The sequence below is a fragment of the Pseudorasbora parva genome, chromosome 16 (assembly GCF_024679245.1).
Source record: "Pseudorasbora parva isolate DD20220531a chromosome 16, ASM2467924v1, whole genome shotgun sequence".
NCBI lineage: Eukaryota > Metazoa > Chordata > Actinopteri > Cypriniformes > Gobionidae > Pseudorasbora > Pseudorasbora parva.
Genome location: NC_090187.1, coordinates 5576414 through 5596786, shown reverse-complemented (window position 1 = coordinate 5596786; position 20373 = coordinate 5576414). Strand labels below are relative to the sequence as shown.

Below are 20373 nucleotides of genomic sequence, written 5' to 3'. Positions count from 1 at the left end.
TACGGAACTACCGAACCGGACAAATCACACAGCAGAGCTTCATCACGAACGTCCTCTGCACACAGCTGGTGAGTCCCGTAAATGTAGTGCTACTCAACAGATAGAGAAACAAGTAACTGATCAACACATTAATCGATGGCACAAACAGGGGGCAAGACCCAAACGCACTCGAGACGTCAGATTGTCACGAGCTTCATATATTGCTGCAGTAGCATGCTCTACCCCAGACACAAGGATTGCAAACACTACATTCCGACCACCATCGATACATCTTGAAAACAGATTTGAAGTATTAATGAATGAGGGTGAGGAATCCCCAAGCGTGATGAATGTGATCGAACACAGATTGCATCAGCCCGCAGCTAACACTAATGCTAACAGGCGCTCAAGGTCGAGCAGACAGCGGCCCTCAGCTCAGAGAGCAGCCGAGCCAAGGACTCTGATAGTGGGTGACTCTACAGTCAGAAATATTAGCAGCAGAGATACAACTACATGCTGCCTTCCACAAGCAAACATTTCTGATGTAAACAGGGAAATTCAGAACATCCTGATAAAACATAAGACCGCAAATCGACTTATCATTCATGTAGGGAAGAACGATATTCAGAGAGAGCAGTCAGAACTCATTAAAAGGGATTTCAATGAACTTTTTGAAACACTTAGCAAACTGAAAGTTCAGCCGTTCATCAGTGGACCACTGCCAGCAAGAGGAACAAATAGATTCTCACGGTTGCTTGGGCTTAATACATGGCTGCAAAAAAACCTGCATGATGAAGGGAGTGAATTTCATCGACAACTTTAATCTCTTCTGGAGTCAGAGACAATTGTTTACATCAAATGGCCACCACCCAAACAAACTTGGTGCAAGAGTGTTAAAGGACAATATTTATTTTTCCCTTCATCATCCTTCAGCTGTGTGTTTTAACCCACTCAACTTGATACAGAGTATGGATGACCCCAGGACTTCTTTTCAGCAGCTGAATGGACATGTGGCTGACACATCCCACAAGGACAGTGATAAGACCACACTGCCACAACTAAAATTGCTCACGGACACACTCCCAGCTGAGCCCTGCCCACAGATCTCACCACAGACTGACTGTGAAGGATTAGAACTGCTCCAAGATTCAGCACCCAAGGATGATTTTCTGGAAAATGGACAGGGAAGCCAGGACATCATATTTCAGCTTCCGATAACACCAGAACAACAGCCCCTCTCACCGGACATGTCATTCCTCTCTCCAGCATCCCCGCATCTGAACTTCTCAGAGAAAATGGAGGACTTGGTTCATGCTGGAATCAGACTATCACACTCGATCGCTATGAGCCCCCAAATATCGACCAAAAATCGTCGAGCCCCACAACCACCAAAGCCTGTGGGCCCAGCTCCCCCTCCTCCTGTGAGATTTCTTCGGTCACAACGCCAGGGCACACACCATCCTCCATCTGTTGTAGGTGAACCAAAAACAACTGATTCCAGCTCTCAGTGATGTGTTTTGGGTCCCCGCTATGATAACAGTAACTCTATCAAATGTTTACAAAACAAGGGGGAACCCAGTGTGCCTGCCTCTTTCTCTATCTCTGTTCTGTTACGTGAAAGAAAGTCTAAGGCCTTGTCAGGCCGTTTAACAAACCAATATAATCTGCTGCCTGTTTCCTGCCAAAATAGGATTAATGTGGAGAAAAAAATTATTACTGTTAAGTTAGCGCTTTTAAACATCCGTTCACTTAAGAACAAATCATTTCTAGTCAATGACTTAATAACCACTAACAACCTAGATTTTCTGCTTCTAAATGAAACGTGGCTAGAAGAAAACTGTAGTGCAACAGTCCTCAATGAAGCAGCCCCTCCTAACTTTACTTTTATGAGTGTTTGCAGAGCAGTTAGGAGAGGTGGGGGTGTTGCTGCTCTTTTTAAAGATTTCTATCAATGTAAGCAAGTATCATTTGGTGACTATTTGTCTCTAGAATATCTGGGTATTGTGTTAAAAGGTTCTCCACGCATCCTGCTTATCATTATTTACAGGCCTCCAAAGTACTCTCCAGCCTTTACTGAGGAATTTACAGAACTGTTATCAATAATTTCCTCAGAGTTCGACTGTTTTGCTATTGCTGGGGATTTTAACATTCACATAGACAATATTGAATCCAGTACAACAAAAGAGCTCATGACTGTTCTTAACACCTTTGATTTGACACAGCATGTAAATGGACCCACACACAATCGTGGACACACCCTAGATTTACTTATCAGTAAGGGTCTAAACATTTCATCAATTGTTATTAAGGATGTGGCACTGTCTGATCATTTCTGTATTTTCTTTGATATATCAATCTCTCCTGCCATTGAAGCTAGATCTGTCTCTGTCAAAAAGAGATGCTTAAATGGGAACACTAATGTGCTGTTTATGAAGGCTTTATCTCTAAAACCAAGCATATCTGCAGACTCTGTTGATTTTCTCCTTGACTCCTTTAACTCAAAAGTTAAGAGTGTAATTGATGATATTGCTCCTCTAAAAGTCAGGAAAAAGAGTACCAAACAAAAAGCACCATGGAGAAACTCAACAGCAATACAAATAATGAAAAGACAATGCAGAAAATCTGAACGCATGTGGCGGAAGTCAAAACTTGTAGTCCATTATAACATCTATAAAGACACCCTTCATGCTTTCAATGTTGAACTAGGCAAAGCTAGACAGACCTTCTTCTCAAACATTATAAACAGAAACATAAACAACACGCGCACTCTTTTTGCTACTGTCGAGAGACTAACAAACCCCCCGAGTCAGACTCCTAGTGAAATGCTCTCAGACAGTAAATGCAGTGAGTTTGCTTCCTACTTCTCCGAGAAAATCAATAATATCAGAAAGGCGATCAGCACATCCTCTAGTTGCTCTGGGGTCAGTCAGATCAGACCAAACCCTCGGAAAATTACCATGTCAGATTTCGAAGCTATTGACTGCAAAATTTTAGAAGACACAGTACAGCATCTTAAAACATCAACCTGCGCCCTTGACACACTCCCCACTTCTTTTTTCAAAAGTGTGTTTAACTGTTTAGAAGCAGATCTCCTAGAAGTGGCAAACTCCTCACTTCTCTATGGGACTTTTCCAACCGCCCTTAAAACTGCAATAGTTAAGCCTCTTCTGAAAAAGAGAAATCTGGATAACTCCATACTGAGCAACTACAGACCAATCTCAAATCTCCCCTTCATAGGCAAAATCATTGAAAAAGTTGTTTTCAATCAGTTGAACAAATTCTTACACTCAAATGGATACTTTGACCATTTTCAATCTGGTTTCCGTCCACATCACAGTACAGAGACAGCGCTCATAAAGATTATAAATGATATTCGCTTAAACACTGATACAGGCAAAACATCAATTCTGGTTCTACTCGACCTCAGTGCTGCATTCGACACTGTTGACCACACCATACTTCTAGACAGGCTGGAAAACTGGGTCGGGCTTTCTGGGATGGTCCTCAAATGGTTCAGGTCATACTTAGAAGGGAGAGGTTATTATGTGAGTATAGGAGATCATAAGTCTGAGTGGACATCCATGACATGCGGAGTCCCACAAGGGTCCATTCTTGCACCACTCCTGTTTAACCTGTATATGCTGCCACTGAGCCAAATAATGAAAAAGAACAATATTGCTTACCACAGTTATGCTGATGACACCCAGCTCTACTTAGCACTATCACCTAATGACTACAGCCCCATTGACTCCCTGTGCAAATGCATTGATGAAGTTAACAACTGGATGTGCCAAAACTATCTTCAGTTAAACAAAGACAAAACCGAAATCACTACATTTGGAAACAAAGATGAAATTCTCAAGGTGAACGCATATCTTGAGGCTAAAGGCCTGATAACAAAAAATCAAGTCAGGAATCTTGGAGTGATTTTGGAGTCAGACCTGAGTTTCAGTAGTCATGTCAAAGCAATAACTAAATCAGCATACTATCATCTGAAAAATATTGCAAGGATTAGATGTTTTGTCTCCAGGCAAGACTTAGAGAAACTCGTTCATGCTTTCATCACCAGTAGGGTGGACTATTGTAATGGCCTTCTCACTGGCCTTCCCAAAAAGACCATTAGACAGCTGCAGCTCATACAGAACGCTGCTGCCAGGATTCTGAGCAGAACCAGAAAATATGACCATATCACACCAGTCCTCAGGTCTTTACACTGGCTTCCAGTTACATTTAGGATCGACTTTAAAGTACTATTACTTGTTTATAAATCTCTCAATGAGCTAGGACCTCAATACATCGCAGATATGCTGATTAAATACAAACCCAACAGATCACTCAGATCAGCAGGATCAAGTCAGTTAGAAATACCAAGAGTTCACTCAAAGCAAGGAGAGTCTGCTTTTAGCTATTATGCCAGCTGTAGTTGGAACCGGCTTCCTGAACAGATCAGATGTGCTCCAACAGTAGCCACATTCAAATCCAGACTCAAAACACATCTGTTCAGCTGTGCATTTACTGAATGAGCTCTGAGCACTGTATGTCCGACTGATTGCACCCTATCTTATCTCTTTATTCTTTTTATAATTGTTTTAGTTTACCTTTGTTCTTATCTTTGGTTATTGTTTATTTTATATGTTCTTTTGAGTTAAATATGATGAGTGAAAACTGGGTTTGATGGAAATAGTAAGTTTGACAAAAAGGTTTGAGTATGTGTAAATCTGTGGAGGGTATGATGAGTGAGAATGGGTTTAACAAGAAGGTTACTGAGTAAAAATCAGGGAATAGTGATTAAAATGGATGTCATGAATGTGTTTGAGAAAGAAATGAATGAGAGGTGCTCTAATAAGGATGGTACATGTATGTAGGCTGTAGACTCAAGAATGTTTATTTTTATATCAGGGATCTGACCTTTTTATTTTTTATTTTTTATTCTTATTATTGTCTTTACAACTGTTTTTAACTATGCTTGTTTTAAATTTCTATTCGTCCATATGGTACTCTTTTTTTTTCTCATGCATTTGTTACCACTGTTTTAATTAATTTCTATGTAAAGCACTTTGAATTGCCATTGGGTATGAAATGTGCTATACAAATAAACTTGCCTTGCCTTGCCATATATAGTTAGGATGACTTGATGGTGAGTAAATTATGGGATCATTTTCATTTTTGGGTGAACTAAATCTTTAAAGACAACATGAACAATATTCTCTAACTTCAGTAATGAGACAGCAGGATTTCAGTTTTCACAAACAGGTAGCTTCAGAATAATGTAGAATGTGCATACCAAATCAAATAGAAAATTTAAATAATAAAAAGAAACATGAGGCTTGAATTCCAAGATCCCATATCACAAAATCGTTTTTAAAAATTACAAAATGTATGCACAATGGAGATTGCAAATGTTTTTTTGAATTGTTTATGTGCACTTAGTACACATTTTTGTTCATCACCGCATAAATATGAACTAATTCTTTGACATTACATTTTTTACTTTTGGATCTATGACATTAAAGTTGCGTTGAAACAAAAGTCGGTTTCTTCAACATTGAGAAGTACATCAAAGCGCATCCGTGTATCCGGATTATCGAAAAAGTAAATGTAGGGCAGTACTTGGTTCTGTGTATTGGCTGTTAATTGGATGCTGAGATATGGGGGTTGCATTTAGAAATGGAGGTAAACGAACATGAGCTTGGAGGGGCGGATTTAAATGTGCACTATGCTGAATTTTTCATGTAAATTAAAGGGTTAGTTCACCCAAAAATGTAATTGATGTCATTAATGACTCACCCTAATGCCGTTCCACACCCGTAAGACCTCCGTTCATCTTCAGAACACAGTTTAAAGCCGGGTGAACACTGTGGGATTTTGGCCACGATTTGGCCGTCTGAGACAAAATTAGCAAATCCTAAAAGATTCCTCTGATCCTAGGCTAAAATCTGACGTCTTTGGTCGTTAGTTTGACATGTTCACCGGCAGCCGATTAATGAGCGCTGCGATCAAATTTTACCTCAGACGAAATTCTGGCAGTGTCAGAAGATTTGGCACACAATCCTGCAGTGTGACTTCTCCTACAACGACAGTCAAATATCTTCGTTTTTCAAAACGAGAGCTAGAGATTTCTTTGTAGCCAGCATTTCAGTCCCGCGTGTAATGCAGCTCACCGTCACCGAACGCATCATTCATTGATGATATAAAACTCCGGATGAGTTTTCTTGTGCGCGTCCGTTTTTTAGCGCGCCTTCACCATCGTGCAGACATTAATTCCAACTGAGATCTTACAGTGTGACATGGCTTACATCGGGGATCATGTTCGTACAGTCTGACAAGGGACATTCGCAAAGGATTTTGAAAAATCGCACAGTGTGCAGGACTCATGAGATATTTTATATTTAGTCCGACAGCGTATCTAAGTGTATGCACACTATACTTTCCATGTCCAGAAAGGGAATAAAAACATAATCAGAGCAGTCCATATGTGACATCAGTTAGTTAGTTAGAATCTCTTGAAGCATCGAAAATACATTTTGGCTAAAAAAAAAAAAAACTATGACTTTATTCAGCATTGTCTTCTCTTCCGCGTTTGTTCAATCCTCAAATAAAGAATAAAACGGTCATGAATCAGCGGATTGATTCATGATTCGGATCGCAGGTCAAACTGCTGAAATCACGTGACTTTGGCGATCCAAATCATTGATCGATTCACTGATTCATGACCGTTTGAATCTTTATTTGAGGATTGAACACAAACGCGGAAGAGAAGGCAATGCTGAATAAAGTCGTAGTTTTTGTTATTTTTGGACCAAAATGTATTTTCGATGCTTCAAGAGATTCTAATAAACTAACTGACGTCACATATGGAGGACTTTGATGATGTTTTTATTCCCTTTCTGGACATGGACAGTATAGTGTGCATACACTTGCATACGCTCTCGGACTAAATATACAATATCTTAAACTGTGTTCTGAAGATGAACGGAGGTCTTACGGGTGTGGAACGACATTAAAGTCATTAATGACATCAATTTAATTTTTGGGTGAACTAACTCTTTAAGATTAGACTGTAAAATACAAATAATCCCTCTCAATTATTATTTTTGATCCAGAAGTGTGTCTACAGAGATGCTGCTCCATGCCTGTGTTTTCTTATTGTATTGCTGTGCTTGGGATGTTTCTGGGTTGCAGCCTTTAGCCCGTGGGTGTCTCACTCCAGCCAATAATGGCGCGTGCCGCATGTCAGGACGGGACTTTATCATCCTGAATCATCCTGTCTGAAGCTCGGGAAGCCCTGCTAAAGGCAATGGGGCCACGTTAGAACGTTGCATTTAAAACAGTAACTGAACATTTCTGCATAGTGCACCTTTAAGTGGACTATATGATGGGGGAAGTCCTGCCTACGTAACTTGATGTCTTGTCACTTTCACCAGAGGATCCAGTTATTATGACATTTTGATTAAACATTACAAGGTCAAATGAAAAAAAGAAGAAGAAAGAAATGTGCACGTATGAATTATTCACAATAAGATCTCTATCATGCAAGTAGAAAATGCCTTATTTATTAAGCCTTATGTTTCTTTGAATTGACTATTTAATTTCTTGAGCATATTATTAATATTTTTTTCCTTAAATGAAATATCCAAGAGATGGAGAATGTTACTACATTTTGATGGAAGATTCAGAAAATTTAAATATCATGAAAAGGAGTAATTTCAGTTTTACAGCACTCGCTCAACACTAAATCTATACTCTGCTCTTCATCTCGCCACTGTTTTTCTCTCTTCCTCTTACTGTAGAGAAGTATAATTTTCTGGGAATTAGTATAGTTGGGCAGAGTAATGAGAGGGGTGATGGAGGAATCTACATCGGCTCCATCATGAAGGGCGGTGCGGTGGCTGCTGACGGACGCATTGAGCCCGGTGACATGCTTCTGCAGGTCAGTCCCTCTGTGATGGTCGGATTCAGCTATTCATGGCTGATGTTCGTGATTTCTAAGAGTTGCTTTTGTTTTGTAGGTGAACGATATCAACTTTGAGAACATGAGTAATGATGATGCAGTGAGGGTGCTGCGAGAGATTGTCCACAAACCTGGGTAAGAAGTGGATGCTGTGTTACAGGCCAGATGATATTTACAGTATATCAGCACTGACGTTACTTATGATCTTACATGTTCATGTTTACAGGCCCATCACACTGACTGTGGCCAAATGTTGGGATCCAAACCCCCGTAGCTGTTTCACCCTCCCAAGAAGTAAGAGAGATACTGGGTTACAGTGCTATTTAAGTGGGTTTCGCAAACATTTCACTTTCACAGTTAAAGGGTTAGTTCACCCAAAAATGAAATTTATGTCATTAATGACTCACCGTAATGTTGTTCCACACCCGTAAGACCTCCGTTCATATTTGGATCAAAATGTATTTTCAATGCTTCAAGAGATTCAAATGAACTAACTGACGTCACATATGGACTACTTTGATGATGTTTTTATTCCCTTTCTGGACATGGACTGTATAGTGTGCATACACTTAGATACGCTGCCGGACTAAATATAAAATATCTTAAACTGTGATCTGAAGATGAACGGAGGTTCATTAGGGTGAGTCATTAATGACATCAATTTCATTTTTGGGTGAACTAATCCTTTAAATTGTTTTGGTAGCAGGTGACCAGGCATTCGTTCTCTCCTCCTGTGTTTGTTCAGGTGAGCCGATCCGTCCCATAGATCCTGCTGCCTGGGTGTCTCACACCGCCGCTATGACGGGGGCGTACCCAGTGTACGGTATGAGCCCTTCCATGAGCACAATCACCTCCACCAGCTCCTCCATCACAAGCTCCATTCCAGAGACTGAGCGTAAGTGTTTATCCACCCACCCTTCCCATAATCCACCTCTGCTGTGCCTGCTGTCTGTCGCCTGAGAATGACCTCATCTGCCAGTCCACTGCTTACTGTGTTTCAATCATAGCACTCAACAACTGTGTCAAATTTAAATGTGTCAAAAATCTGTGATTTGTCTTGAATGAAATACAAAACCTACACATTGAAATTTAGGGCAACCCTTGTGGAAAAGAAGCACAATTTTGCATACGGAAAAGTACTCGTTACGGAAATAATGTACGTTAAAAAGTGTAATAAAAATGACTATGAGTTTAATGTCTCGGGAAATAATTAACTCAAAAGGGATTCAATATTCAATATTCATGACTTTATGAATATAATTTGCTAGTCGTTCATTACGTATTAAAATTTCCCGATAAGGAAAAATGTTTAATTAAATACAAGTAACCCTTTACGGAATTGCTTGAAATTATCTTACTAAGTTTGTCCTGCAAATTAGTTATAGACTTTCAAATCAATTCTCAATAAGGGATTACTGCTTTACGAGCGCATAAGAAACATTAACTTTACTGATCAGGACAAGTTCAATATTTCAAATGGTCATACAGTTTACTTTACTAAAATAGTAGCATAAGCAGTTAGGTAACGTTAGGATCGTAAGTTTCATTGACTTTGTGTATGTGGGAGAACAACAGACTCAACTCATTAAATGTCTTTTGGAGGTTTAATAAACACAGACTAAAAATAACACTACGATTCACACAGATAGTACATACTAAATATGCATAAAGAGAGCAGAAATATAGATAGTAAACGAAAGAATATGGTACATAAACGAAAATAATGAATAGACCAAAAATAGAGAGATAGAGAGGGAGAGAGAGAGGGAGAGAGAGAGAGAGACCCTTACGCAACAAAAATATATTTCTCAATATATTAGTTGACAATATATTTCTCAATATATTAGTTGACAATATATTTCATGTGTCTCCATATATTGTGAAATTTACATGGTAATATATCATATGATATATTATATAATAATATATTATATATGCAAGTTATATATTGCAATATATGGGACAATACTGCAATTATTGCCGTTTTCATATATTGAATAAATACATATCATTATACTATTCAATATATTGCTATGTATATTGAAATATATCCTACAATATATGAAATTATATATTGGAAGAGTCATTGTATATATATGTAAATATATATGTAAAATTATATGAGATAATATACTTCAATGTACTGGATAATATAATCAGATTTATATGGGAAAATATGTCTTAAATATATTGATTTATATTACATAGTATATAATTATCATATATATTGTATACATGGTAAATATGAAATAATCTAATGTACACTGTCTGTCATATATTTTAAAATATAACAGATTAAAATATAATATAGAAATTAGGGCCGCGACTCGATTAAAAAAATTAATCTAATTAATTAGAGGCTTTGTAATTAATTAATCGCATTTTAATTGCATATAAATATTTGACCTGAGAACAATGAGAAGTAATTTTTCACATGTATTTTTAGTATACCATTGAATAATGACTGAATACATAAGCTTAATCAACAAAATATTGTTTATTTATTTCAGGCCAGCAGACCAGTGCATGTTTGCCAGTTTAGCAAAAGCATTTTTGTGATATTTGAGGCTCAATGTGCTGCGGTGATACGCAAATTCCTTGTTGTATAGCTTGCTCACAACCATGCTCTTGACGACGCTTCCATTCTTTCGTTTTTTAAAACAAAATTTCCCATCCACGGGGCCAAGCAAAGCAGTCTCATCAGCTTCTTCGTTCCATAGCTTCGTTCATGTTCACATGGTTCGTTGTTGTCGTGACTCCGGAGCGCTAGTTGGTGTTCCAGTATAAATGGTCCGTCGAAACTCATTCATTGAAAAACGTTCCGCGGTGCAAAAATAAGTGTGGTAAAAAAATTTTTTTTTTTTGCGTAATTAATTAACGCGTTAAAGTCACGTAATTAACGCGTTAAAGTCACGTAATTAATTAATCTTAATTAACGCGTTAAAGTCACGTAACTAATTAATCTTAATTAACGCGTTAAAGTCCCGGCCCAAATAGAAATATTTTCTAAATATAGAAAATATATTGAATGTCATGCACCATCTGATTTGGGCTATTGTTAATCAACCTCTGTAAACATATGCAGGAGCTTGCTTAACTCACAAAAAATACTTTGTTTCAATAAACATACATGAAATAATTCAGTTTTGTTTGTATATCAATGTATTTTAATATATGAATCAATATATAGCAATAGGTTGTCCATCCATATATTGCTATATATTTTCAAATATATGAGGAAGTTTCTGATACATTGAAATATATTTTCTAATGTATTGCAATATAAATTCTAGTATATTGCAATATATTTTTGTTTCGTAAGGGGAGAGAGAGAGAGAGAGAGAGAGAGAGAGAGAGAGAGAGAGAGAGAGAGAGAGAGAGAGAGAGAGAGAGAGAGAGAGACAGCGTCCACTTCAGTTCGTTACACAGAGCCCTCACGGAGTTAACTTGTCCCAACGGGAAATAACACGACCCTTTTAACAGCAGTTTGGATTTTAGAAATAAGAATACTTGCTTTAGTTTTGGCTTCTCGCGTGTGTGCGTGTGTTCTGAGTTCAAATGTCCTGCGTGTCCGGCGGTTCTTTCCGAGGTCGGTGTGGAGCGGCGAGTCTCTTTGAAGTGGGCTGAGTTCTCTCTCTCTGAAGAATGCCCTCGGGGGCTGGAAAGTTGGTAGATCGCTCTGAGGCGTTTGATGCGATGCAAGAGAGAGAGAGTGTTCTGTGAGCTGGAGCGCTCTCTCTCAGTTCTTCCAAGTGATCTCCGATCAGCGGGAAGTTTGGAGGTAGTTTGAAAGTGAATGTTGCCAAAGGAGAGGAAGGTTTCCTTCGAAGTTATGGAAGTTCCTTGACGGTGTTCAGTGCCTTTGTCCAAGGACTGAGTAGCGGAGCGTGCTGACTTCAAAGGAAACAACCACTCTGACTTCACCTCTTAGTCTGGGCCGAAGCCTCATGGCAAGAGGTGAGCTGGCTTCAGAGGCCGGGAGGAAAGGTCCGAGGACGAGTAGAGAAGAAAAAGCCCAAAGAAATGTTTCCACTTGTCTTTTAAGACAATTAATCCACACCCCTTCTGGGTTAGTTTACCCAATCCAGAGGGTGAATTCTGAGCGGGAAAAATTCTCTTTGTCTCGGTTTACGACCTGCTTTGCATGTTTTATCAGGTGTCGTAAAAGGTGTCGATTTTATACAGTTTTACTCCCAAGTTTGCTAAACGTATTAATGATACATTTCATAATCCTATTCTGTGCATCGTTGATTAAGACAAAGAGAGAGGAATATTTAGATATCAAACACGTTATGGCTGGGAGAATACAAGCATTTAAAATGAACTTACATTGTTTATGCATCATGATTAGGTTGGTATGACCTAAGGAGCATGCATACACACAAAGATACATCATATACAGTCTAGAATAGTCTTAATTAAAGCTTCATAAGGAAAGTGTGTGTGTCTGTTTGTGGGTCTGTGTGTATTGGGAGTATCATCGGCGTCTCTCTGTCTGAGAGAATGTGAGGGGGGGACAGGGTTCAAGTCATGTGACCAGATAATCTGATAGAAGTTTTCACAGTTTTTCAAAGATGCTGCCTGTCTCATTTCAATTCGGTGTAACAACAACGACTAATGAGTTTAATGTCTCGGGGAATAATTAACTCAAAAGGGATTTAATATTCAATATTCATGAATTTATGAATATGATTTGCCAGTTGTTCATTACGTATTAAAATTTTCCGATAGGGAAAATTGTTTAATTAAATACAAGTAACCCTTTATGAAATTGCTTGAAATTATCCTACTAAGTTTGTCCTGCAAATTAGTTATAGACTTTTCAAATCAATTCTCAATAATGGATTACTGCTTTACGAGCGCATGAGAAACATTAACTTTACTGATCAGGATAAGTTCAATATTTCAAATGGTCATACAGTTTACTTTACTAACATAGTAGCATAAGCAGTTAGGTAACGTTTAGATCGCAAGTTTCATTGACTTTGTGTATGTGGCAGAATAACAGATTCAACTCATTAAATGTCTTTTGAAGGTTTAATAAACACAGACTAAAAATAACACTACAATTCACACAGAAAGTACATACTAAATATGCATCAAGAGAGTAGAAGTATAGATATTAACGAAAGAATACATAAAAGAGAATAATGAATAGACTGAAGTTAGAGAGAGATAAAAGAGAGAGAGAGACAAAGAGAGGGAGAGAGAGAGAGACAAAGAGAGTGGGGGAGGGTAAGAAACAACTTTCCTTCAGTTCGCCACATACGACCTTCACGGAGTTAATTTATCCCAACGGGAGAATAACATACCCTCTTTACAGCAGTAAGAATAAGAATACTTGCATTCTTTTTGGTTTCGTTTTGGCTTCTCGCTTGTGTGCGTATGTGTCTCTGCGTGTTCAAATGTCCTGCATGTCCGGCGGTCCTTTCCGAGGTTGGGAGGGAAGCGGCTGTTTGCTTTAGCGATGCTTCGTGTTCTTGAAGATCGGATTGTAGAAGAGAAGATTTTTGGAAGAGATGAGGCCTGCTTGGAGGGCCTGCATTGGTGGCATGGCTTAAGTGCCAGCCCCGATGACGTGTTGGTTCAGCCAGAGAGAGAAGAGAGAGTGGGGAGTGTAAGAGAGAAGGAGGGCATCCGAGGTCCTCCTTTTATGGTCTGGCCGTAGTCCCACCCTCCAGGGTTAGACTTAACCAATGAGAGTGTTGGGATTTCCCGGCGGGAAATTCCTCAGCAGACTTTATTGCTCTTTGTTTGAAGGTTCGACTCAGTGGGTCTCTGAGTCTTCATACTATAATTAATGCAACAAACACACACTGCATTTTCTGAATAAGTGATATACCTGGAAGTGTAAGTCGTGAAGTGAGCATTAATTTGATAGGAGACATGACATATATGAGGTTATCTGAACTAGTACTTTGTTAAGACACAGACAAAAAGATGCAAAATACCATACAGAAGAAACATTTTACAAAACAATTATGTGTTTACATATACTGTCCTGGGGTGCATGTTCATTTATAGATGGTTTGTCTATAATTTGAGGCAAAAGCTCTGTGTCTCTGTGTCAAAAGCTCTGTGGCCACATTCTTTCCGGCCATAAAAAGATCTTATCAGATGGTTTCCAGGGTGACTGAAGAATCTCCCTCTGTTGTGTTGGGGGGGAAGGTATGCTAGTGAGCACAACTTTCAAAACATATTTGTTAAATGTAACTGGCGATTGTGTGTTTGATTCGCCTGAGTCGCTACATAATCCCCCCTTTCGCTAGTTGTTGTCCCTCCTATGGACAACAACGAGCGATATCAAAGATTCAGGAAGATCAGACACACCATAGCCATGTTAGGCTCCAGTTGTTTGTGTCTCCGGAAGTTATGGTCGTTCCACGGCAGATAAGGCAGACAGTAGCCCAGTTCAGGTCTCTGTGCTTGTGCAGCAGGTGTCGAGGCAGCAGGTGCCCTGACGGTGCGTCACCTGTCATCCAGAAGTCTGTTTGTGTGGTGCAGGTGTGCTGTGGGCTTTCTGCAGCCCTGGGTGGAACCATGTTCCTCGCAATGGCCAGTCAGTCCTTTAGGTCTCCTGCCTAGGAAGATGGACTGCATCTTGACACTTTTATGTCCTATGCTGACTAGGAACTTTTCAGAGGGTGCCTCGCATTGTGGCCAGGCTGGGTGCCTTCTGGTGATCCACTTTGGTTTCTCTGTTTCAAAGTTCAAAGTCATTGGGGTTTTGAGAATCCCTTCAGAGGCGGCCTTGTGTTCGTTTAAGGCCTTCTTTCTCAAATCACATGCATGACATAGTGTGGGGCTTGGCAGTATTGCCTACAAGATGACTAACTGGTGTTGGAGGAGAAGGTTCTTGAAGCTGGTGTAAGGTTAGGCAGAGGGCTTGGTCTCCTCCCCCCCTTTGCGTTTGTGTGCAGGGCTGGAGGAGCTTGCGCTGCTGATGTGAAGTTCAGGAGAGTACGTCTTTCTTTTGAGGATTCATTTGCAGTTGGTGATCAGTAGTCCAGGTTGCTCTCTCAGAACGATGCCCGAGGCTGGACTCGGTGTGATGATGTCTGGTGGTGGCTGGCCTCTGATTGTCTGGAGGCACAGGAGCATGATCACGGCCGCGTTTCTTAGGCATTTCCAGATCTGTTGCATGGCCTCAGTAGTGAAGTGGATGCCTCTGTCTGAGTTGATTCTCAGTGGCAATCTTGACAGGAAACAAATGTGATTCATCAGGTGGTATGCCGTGGTCTGGGCGGTGTCGTTGGGTGCTGGTTGACACTCCAACCACTTGGTAAACTGGCACACCACTGTGAGAAAGTACTTTTTGCCTTTTGTGGACCTGGGCAGGGGTTCTATCCGGTCGATTTGTAGGTTTGACCATGGGAAAGTGGTCCCTCTGTGTTGCAGTGGGGCTCTGTGGCTCGGGTTTGCTGGTTGGAACTGGCAGCGAACTAGCCCTTCTCTAACATACTCTGCTGCATCTTGATGCATCCCAGGCCCATATGCCACCTGTTTCAGTGTGTCATACGTGGCTCTGGTGCCGTGGTGTCCAGCACATGGTGTGTTGTGGGCGTACATTAGCATCACCCCCCTTTGCGACCGTGGCACTACAAGCTGTGGCGCTTTGTTGCCATCGGGTGCACACCAGAGAATGTTGTCCATAATACGCATCATGTGTCTGGAGTTATGTAGATGCTTTTGACTAGAGTCATCAATGAGCTCAGAGTCAGTGATAGGGTGGTTGGAGGGGTCTGAGAGGTGGTCAAGAATTGTCTTTATTGCAGTGTCAGAGGTTTGCATATCCGCAATATCGTTGTTGGAAATTTGCGGAGTTAGCGGTAGCAGCTGCAAGGCCGGCATTGTAGCCGGTGTCGATCGCTTGCTGTTAGTTAGCACTGCAACAATGGGGCTGGATGTGGGGTGCGGGGGTGCCCACATGTCGCCGTGTGGTGTGTTTTTACTGATTGTATTGCACAGTGGTAGACTTTTGGTTGAGTTGTCTGCCCACAGTGCAGGGATACTGTTCGTTGTGATAATGTCATTCAGCTGTAGGTCATTCATGACCTGGGGGCAGACGGCATCAGAGTCTTTGGATAGCTGAAATGTGCAAAGTAGCGAACTTGAACTTGGCTTTGGGGCTGAGGCTGTGTTGTCACAGTGTGCTGCAGGGGGTCCCGTGGCCTTTGTGACCTGGCAGTTTGGCTCTGTGGGAGTTCCCGTGACCTCTGTGACTTGACAGTCTTGCTCAGACGGTGTGTGTGTCTGAAGGGGCAGAGGGTCACGCACCTGAGCCCAGACTTTCAGCTGTTTGAAGTCCAGTACGGGTTCGAAGCGGTCCAGCAGGTCTTTTCCGATGAGAAACGGATAAGTGTTCATAGGGGAGATATAGACTGGGTGTATCAGCCTCATAGGTCCAATTGTCAGGTGGATGGAAGCTACGTGTTTGAGCTGGATGTCGTTTTGGCTATACGACTGCACATTTAGCTTACAAGTGTGAAGGTTAAGGGTGCGATTTTTCCTCTGTGCTTCAAATCTGAGTCTTTCAAACAGTTGGGCGGATATAAGCGTGAGGTCGGAGCCAGTGTCCACTAGGGCTTCGAGCTTAAATGCCCTTTCCATAGTGATAGTCAGATAGAGTTTTCGAGCCATCCCCTTCTCGATTAGGTTTCCCAGGAGTCTTGGTGTGGGGACCTGTGTGTTGCTTGATAAGCCGTCTGGATATGTGTCAAGTGTCTCATTATGCGTGCAAACAATCAAAACAGCGCTTTTTGGTACATTGGGCTGCGCCATGATACTGTCTTGATTAGAGGCTGTTGCTGTCAGCTGTCGTGTGGGTGTGCTGCTGACATGTGGGGGTGCAACAGTTAGTACACTAGTCCGTGGTTGGGGAACAGTGTTCAGGATGGATGATTCAGTTGCAGGAAGGGCGGGAAGGTTGATTTCAGGTATCATGTCTAGTCGTGCTGTACCTGGTCCGTCCTTCTTGTCTTCCTTGTGAGGTTTCTGTCGGAGGAGCTCTTTTAGGATCTTTATGAGCTCTGTAACTTCAGAAGCAGCTACACTTTCTTTGCCAGACGTGGGTTCAGGTCTGGGCCTACCATTGTCCCGTCGAGAGTGGCCTCTTCGCTGGCTTTTTGGGCGAGGCGGGTCCCAGGATCCTTCAGAGCGATCGCTCTGGTACCGTGGACGGTCGCCATTATGACCACGCTGCCCTCTGCTGGCTTGGAGTGGTTTGGACTCTCTGTTGAGGGGTCGGTACCTGTGGTTCTGTTTGGCGCCCTCTAGGGTTAGCTCTGGGTGGTGCTCAGAGACAGGGCAGATGGTGGGCTGTTTTTCAGTCTTTTCAGAAATGGTTTTCTGTTTGACGTAAGCTTTGTGAGCCAAGTCTCTTAACTGTTGCGTGCCCATGCTGCGCGGGCACGCCAGCACCCCCAGGTGGTAACTGATGGTAGGGTGCAGGTTTCGGAGGAAAAGAGTTTTGAAGTTGATGTCCTCCTCCATGCCTGGGTCGTTACGTGCCCCGAAGTAGGCACGTCGCAGTCTGTTATAAAAGTTCTGTGAGGTCTCACGTCGAGCTTGCTTGAGGTCCATGGCAGTGATGAACCCCTGGTCTGACTCGGGGTCGGAGTACTCACGAATTAGAGCTTGTCGTAGATGCCAGTAGTCCGCTTTGATGGCCTCTGGTTGTCGATCCAGAAAGCTGCGTACGTCACGATTAGACGTGGCCCTGAGCAGGTACAGTCTGTCCCAGTTGTTCGCGTGAGCGACAGTTTGCAAATAAAAGTCTATGTCTTTTAAGTATGCGTGGACGTCGTGTCCTCCTGCCGGGTCTGGGCTGAAGGTAGGAATATTTCTGGCCAGCTTGTCAAGGTTCTTTGAAGCTTTGTGGCTGTTGACCTTGACTTCCTGGAAGGGCGTCCTTTCCTTTGCTGCTGACGGGGATTCGTGGAGACTGGCGGGTGCTCTTTTAAACAGGGGGCTGTCGTCCCCCCTCGTAGCTCTTGCTTCGTGGCTAAAATGTGCGGAGTAACTGGTCAGGGGAAACTGTGTGTTGTGTGTTTCCCCCTTCCGGTAACGTTGCACTATATATGATTGTCTCAGTTCTCTTTGCACCATGTCAAGTTCATCTTTGAGCTCGTGTCTTTGCTGGATGAGCTCGTCGATCTCGGCTTGTGCCGACTGCAAATGTTTTGCATAGACTTTAGCTTTAATGTCTCTGTCTTTAAGTTCATCAGTGGCTCTCTCCAGGAGGAATTCGCCACGCCGAAGCTTTTCGTCGAGGTGTTTCCTGGCGTCTTTCTCTGACTGTACTCGTCGGTCGGTGTCACGACGGAGCTCCTTCAGGGTCTTTTGAAGCCTTTCTATTTCTTGTCTTTTTTCTTTGTCTGTTTCGTCGTCTTTCTCTGTGTCTAGAAGCTGATCTAGACGAAGCTGGGTGAGGGCTTGGTCTCTCTGGGCCTCCTTGGCTTGAAGCTTTAGCGTTGCTGCCTCCTGTTCCAGGTTGTCGTAGCTCCCTTCGCTTAGCCGTGCCTGTGCGATGAGGACGTGGGCGAGGCTTCCGAGGATCTTGGCCACTTCCTTGTTGGAGTAGCTCTGCGTGGGGTCGTGTCATCAGCTGGTCTAGCTCTGTGTCCAGTTGTTCCTGTTTCAGCTGCCCCAGACTTCCTTGACTGGTGGCCGTTAGCGCTTCCAGCCATGTCGTTAGGCGGTCCCACGGGACGGCGGAACTGGGTGCACGGAACATTACTGCGGACGAAAGAAACACAGCACACACACACACACAGAGAGAGAGCCAATGCAAGCTTGTTCTAAGCTAACGAGCTATCGTACGGATAGCTGGGAATTTTGGCTAACTGATCTAGACAGTTAGATAATTAGACAATTCAGACAATTAGGTGGGCGGTAGCCCTGGGGGGTCACTTGGTGAACTGCTGCTCGGTCGTCCCGGGACTATTTAATTCTCCTTGGGGTCTCTTGGTGAACTGAAAGAAACACAATCGTGATAGTCCAACAGTGAGGATAGGAAAGAGCACAGTGGAAACAAACACAAGATGAATTGGTCTGTAATGAAAGGAATGTCAGCGTGCGCGCCGGGAGTGTTAGGGAAAATTAATAGGCTTAATGCTCAAGATATACTAAAATTCGGCTTGTACTATGGTTTATCCCATTTAGCTCATCCGGGGTGAATTGAGGTCGCTTAAGTGGAAGATTAAATATCAAGAGCAATTTAGAAAAAGGCAAAAGTTTCTGTCAAGTAGTGATAAAACAAAAAGCACTTTTGATACCGTTTGTAATTACCAGACTGAGCTTTATTCCCAATGGGAGGGGAAAAGAAAACTTTTGCAGAGAGAAAAATAAAAATAAAAAATAAAAATAAAAAAAAAAATTAATAAAAAAAAAATTAATTCAAATTAAAATTAAAATTAAAAATTAAAATTAAAAATTAAAATAAAATTATAAATAAAATAAAATAAAAGAATTAGAAGCTCAGCTTAATTCAAATTAAATTCAAAGCAAGTTTAAATGAAATTTAAATAAGCCTGTAAGGAAAATCAAATAAAAGAAAGCCAATCAAAAATCTCATCCTATAACGATTAATCTCTAAGTGGGAGTTATCCAAATAAAAGAATTAATCAGAAAGGGAGTAGGGATTTAGTGTTGCGCTGACTTAACAGGGTATAGCCACACGGTGGCGTCCTTCCTTCCAATTGGACTGTCTGTGACTTAAACCTAATTTCACTTTGAGTTAGAGGAAGTTATGTTTGTTTTTAAACTTCAAATTCGAATAAGGGTGTTTAATCAGCGAGAAAGGAGACTTGGTTGTTGCTAGAAAAATTGTATAAATGAAACTGTGTACAACAGTAAGCAATAAACAATTTATAGGCTCAAACTTATTTTGTTAAGGCAGGATCAAATGACGGAGAGTGAAACTATCCGAATTTATCCACACGATGGCGCTATTGCGCCCGCCCTAGACTAGAGTTAGTTAGGCGGAAATGCTCACCAGATGGCTTTGTCTGGTTCTAGAGTCGCCCTCTGGCGGGTTGCAAGCGGCGTTGCAATTCTTGAGTCGCCCTCTGGCGGTTTGCAAGCGGCGTTGCAATTCTTGAGTCGCCCTCTGGCGGTTTGCAAGCGGCGTTGCAATTCTTGAGTCGCCCTCTGGCGGTTTGCAAGCGGCGTTGCAATTTCTGAGTCGCCCTGGCGTTTTGCACTTTACTGGCTTTTGCACTCATTTAAAAATGACTGCACTTTATGTGCACGAGCAACGAAACGGGTGACAAACAGGAATTTATCTTCTGCCTATTCACGCATTTTACATGGACTCCAATAGACATTTATCAATATGGCTGACGGTTTTCAGCATCTCTGATTCAAATGTTTTAGGTCTCAAGTCTTTGGTTAGCTAAGCCAGACTTAAACCAGGAGTTATCGTTTATCTTAACGATATAATA

At 41.7% G+C, this 20373-nt stretch overlaps 1 protein-coding gene across 8 annotated transcripts in view; it reads left to right on the top strand.

The window, feature by feature from the left end:
- The window catches only part of LOC137043908 (segment polarity protein dishevelled homolog DVL-3), a 74471-nt gene that overhangs the window by 40547 nt on the left and 13551 nt on the right, over positions 1-20373 (top strand). For 3 of the 8 annotated variants that reach the window (XM_067420435.1, XM_067420433.1, XM_067420434.1), the window contains exons 8-11: positions 7770-7909; positions 7989-8065; positions 8157-8257; positions 8676-8825. In XM_067420435.1, coding sequence (XP_067276536.1) covers positions 7770-7909; positions 7989-8065; positions 8157-8257; positions 8676-8825 — 468 coding nt within the window. The remainder of the gene's footprint in view (positions 1-7769; positions 7910-7988; positions 8066-8156; positions 8258-8675; positions 8826-20373) is intronic. The other 5 variants (XM_067420438.1, XM_067420436.1, XM_067420437.1 and 2 more) reach the window with 3 other exon arrangements.